Below are 2139 nucleotides of genomic sequence, written 5' to 3'. Positions count from 1 at the left end.
AGTTACAAACATCAATGAGAGAGAAACATCAATCAGCTGCCTCCTGCATACCCCCTACTGGGGATGTGCCTGCAACCAAGGTACATGCCCTTGACCGGAATCAAACCTGGGACCCTTCAGTCCGTAGGCCGATGCTCTATCCATTGAGCCAAACCGGTTAGGACTGCCTTTTGCCTTTTAATAATCGCAAAAAAAATCTTTTCCTAAAATCTCTCCCATTATCCCTTAGTTCCTTATTTATCATAGCTAATGCTTCTATTGCACGTGACTAAATGATCAATGCATTTGATAAAGTGTTTACTGCAATATAGCTTTAATTTATAGAGGTCTATAAACCAGAATATATATAAGGCAGAGTAACTTGAAAGTAACAACTTTGGTACAAAAAGTTTTAGAAGTTACTAACTTTTTGGTGGCAAAACTTTGAGATAACTTTAGCAGAACAAAAAAGTAAACCTAATCTACAGAAGTTTGCAAAGTTTGTTTGCTTATAATTATATCCTTTTTCTTCCCAGAGATTCCTTCAGTCGAATGAGCCTGCGCAAAATGGATCTCTAAAATAAACACTTGTTTTATTAATTTGAAAAGAGCCACATATTCAACATTGAGTGTGAAAAGAAGTTAAGATCTATTGAAAAATAAGACTTGGGACTTAAATCTGAAAATTGTAGCATTAATTTACTCAATGAAGAATGAGGTGGCCAAATCAAATGTAGATTGTTGAAGTTTGAGAATCATGGCTATGGCTTCTAATATTCTGGTAATATGCTGTTATCTTTTTAAAGACATTTTAATGACTCAAGGGTACACTATACATTTACCATTATTTATACCATAGCTAATGTTAATTTTATTTACGTTAAGTTTGTATTTTTTAATTTATATGAACATTTATAGATTCATTTTGGAACCATTTTAAATGTAGTAATGCTTATTTTAAAGGTACTATTAAATATGTGAACGTTTACACTAATTTTATTGAGTGGGACTTTACAAATTTTCTTGACAAAGGCAGAGAATAAGTTAGAGTTGATTCAAGAACTAGCATAATGAAAACAAAAGTTGACAGTCACTTTATGGCCCCAAAGTTCCAAGTTGAAAGAATTAATGGGTGAAGACATTGATAACTGGTTTGTGAAGTCTTAAAACTGGTTTCTAAACTATTTTGCATTTAGACACCAAAAGGGGGGGGGGGTAGAGTAAATTGTAGAAATAACTTTAAGTACTGGGATAGCCAATACCAGTGACAGTAGCTTGATCTTTGACTCTCAACTTTATTATACTAATGATAATGGTATCAGCTTAATGACTCTCAGCGACTAAAATGAATGATTCCTGTTTCAAATTAAACAAGCCAGTCATCAGTTTTTTTGTGACCAAAACTATTACATCATAAAGCTATTACACCATAAAAAGAACATGAAGAGCTGCTGTTTGACTTTAATTTACCAGCTGAGTGAGAAGTTATATTTGATACTTGTATAGATTTTACAAAATATATGTAAAATTAGTTTTTAACTGAAGTTAAGAACCAATTAACTTAAAATTTTAACTTTATAAGAAATTAATGCAACAATTTTGGGGGAAATATATTTCAATTACTTGGCAAATTTTTCCAAGAAAATGCATTGATTTCTGGAAGTGTTTTGACAATGTTTTCTTTGTGTAGTATTATAGCTTATAGAAAGTCATCATTTATAATCTACTAGAGGCCTGGTGCACGAATTCATGCATGGGTGGGGTCCGGCTGGCCCTCCCCGATTGGGGCTGGGCCGGCCTGGGGGGAGGGGCCGCAGGCGGTTGGCCAGTAGCAGTAGGCATCATAGCAACTGCTCGTTCCGGTCATTCCAGCATTCTGGTCACCAGCTTATTATATATATAGATTCCTCTGATCTGACCAGTTACATGAATCACTTAGGAAAATAAGATCTCCAAAACATGATTCTCCTGAGTGCAGCTTCCCTTTATAACTGTATCATCTCAAATTCTTACCTATATCAATTCAAACACTGAATTATGAAAAGGTTTTTCAGATGAGTCTACAATGTTGGACCACAAGGGGTTAACCAAGGAGTCAGCAAGGTGTAACTTCAAAAATATATTTGGGGACAAAGGATCCAGATGGACAATAAGGCAAGG

At 34.7% G+C, this 2139-nt stretch overlaps 1 protein-coding gene across 5 annotated transcripts in view; it reads left to right on the top strand.

The window, feature by feature from the left end:
• Nucleotides 1-1415, top strand: part of DOCK7 (dedicator of cytokinesis 7) — a 163422-nt gene extending 162007 nt beyond the window's left edge. For all 5 annotated transcript variants that reach the window (XM_023754662.1, XM_023754661.1, XM_023754665.1 and 2 more), the window contains one exon: nucleotides 516-1415. In XM_023754662.1, coding sequence (XP_023610430.1) covers nucleotides 516-558 — 43 coding nt within the window. In that variant the 3' untranslated portion in view covers nucleotides 559-1415. The remainder of the gene's footprint in view (nucleotides 1-515) is intronic.
• Nucleotides 1416-2139: the final 724 nt, after the last annotated feature.

The sequence above is a fragment of the Myotis lucifugus genome, unplaced genomic scaffold, assembly GCF_000147115.1.
Source record: "Myotis lucifugus unplaced genomic scaffold, Myoluc2.0 scaffold_63, whole genome shotgun sequence".
Taxonomy (NCBI): domain Eukaryota; kingdom Metazoa; phylum Chordata; class Mammalia; order Chiroptera; family Vespertilionidae; genus Myotis; species Myotis lucifugus.
This window is presented reverse-complemented; position numbering and strand designations above follow the sequence as displayed.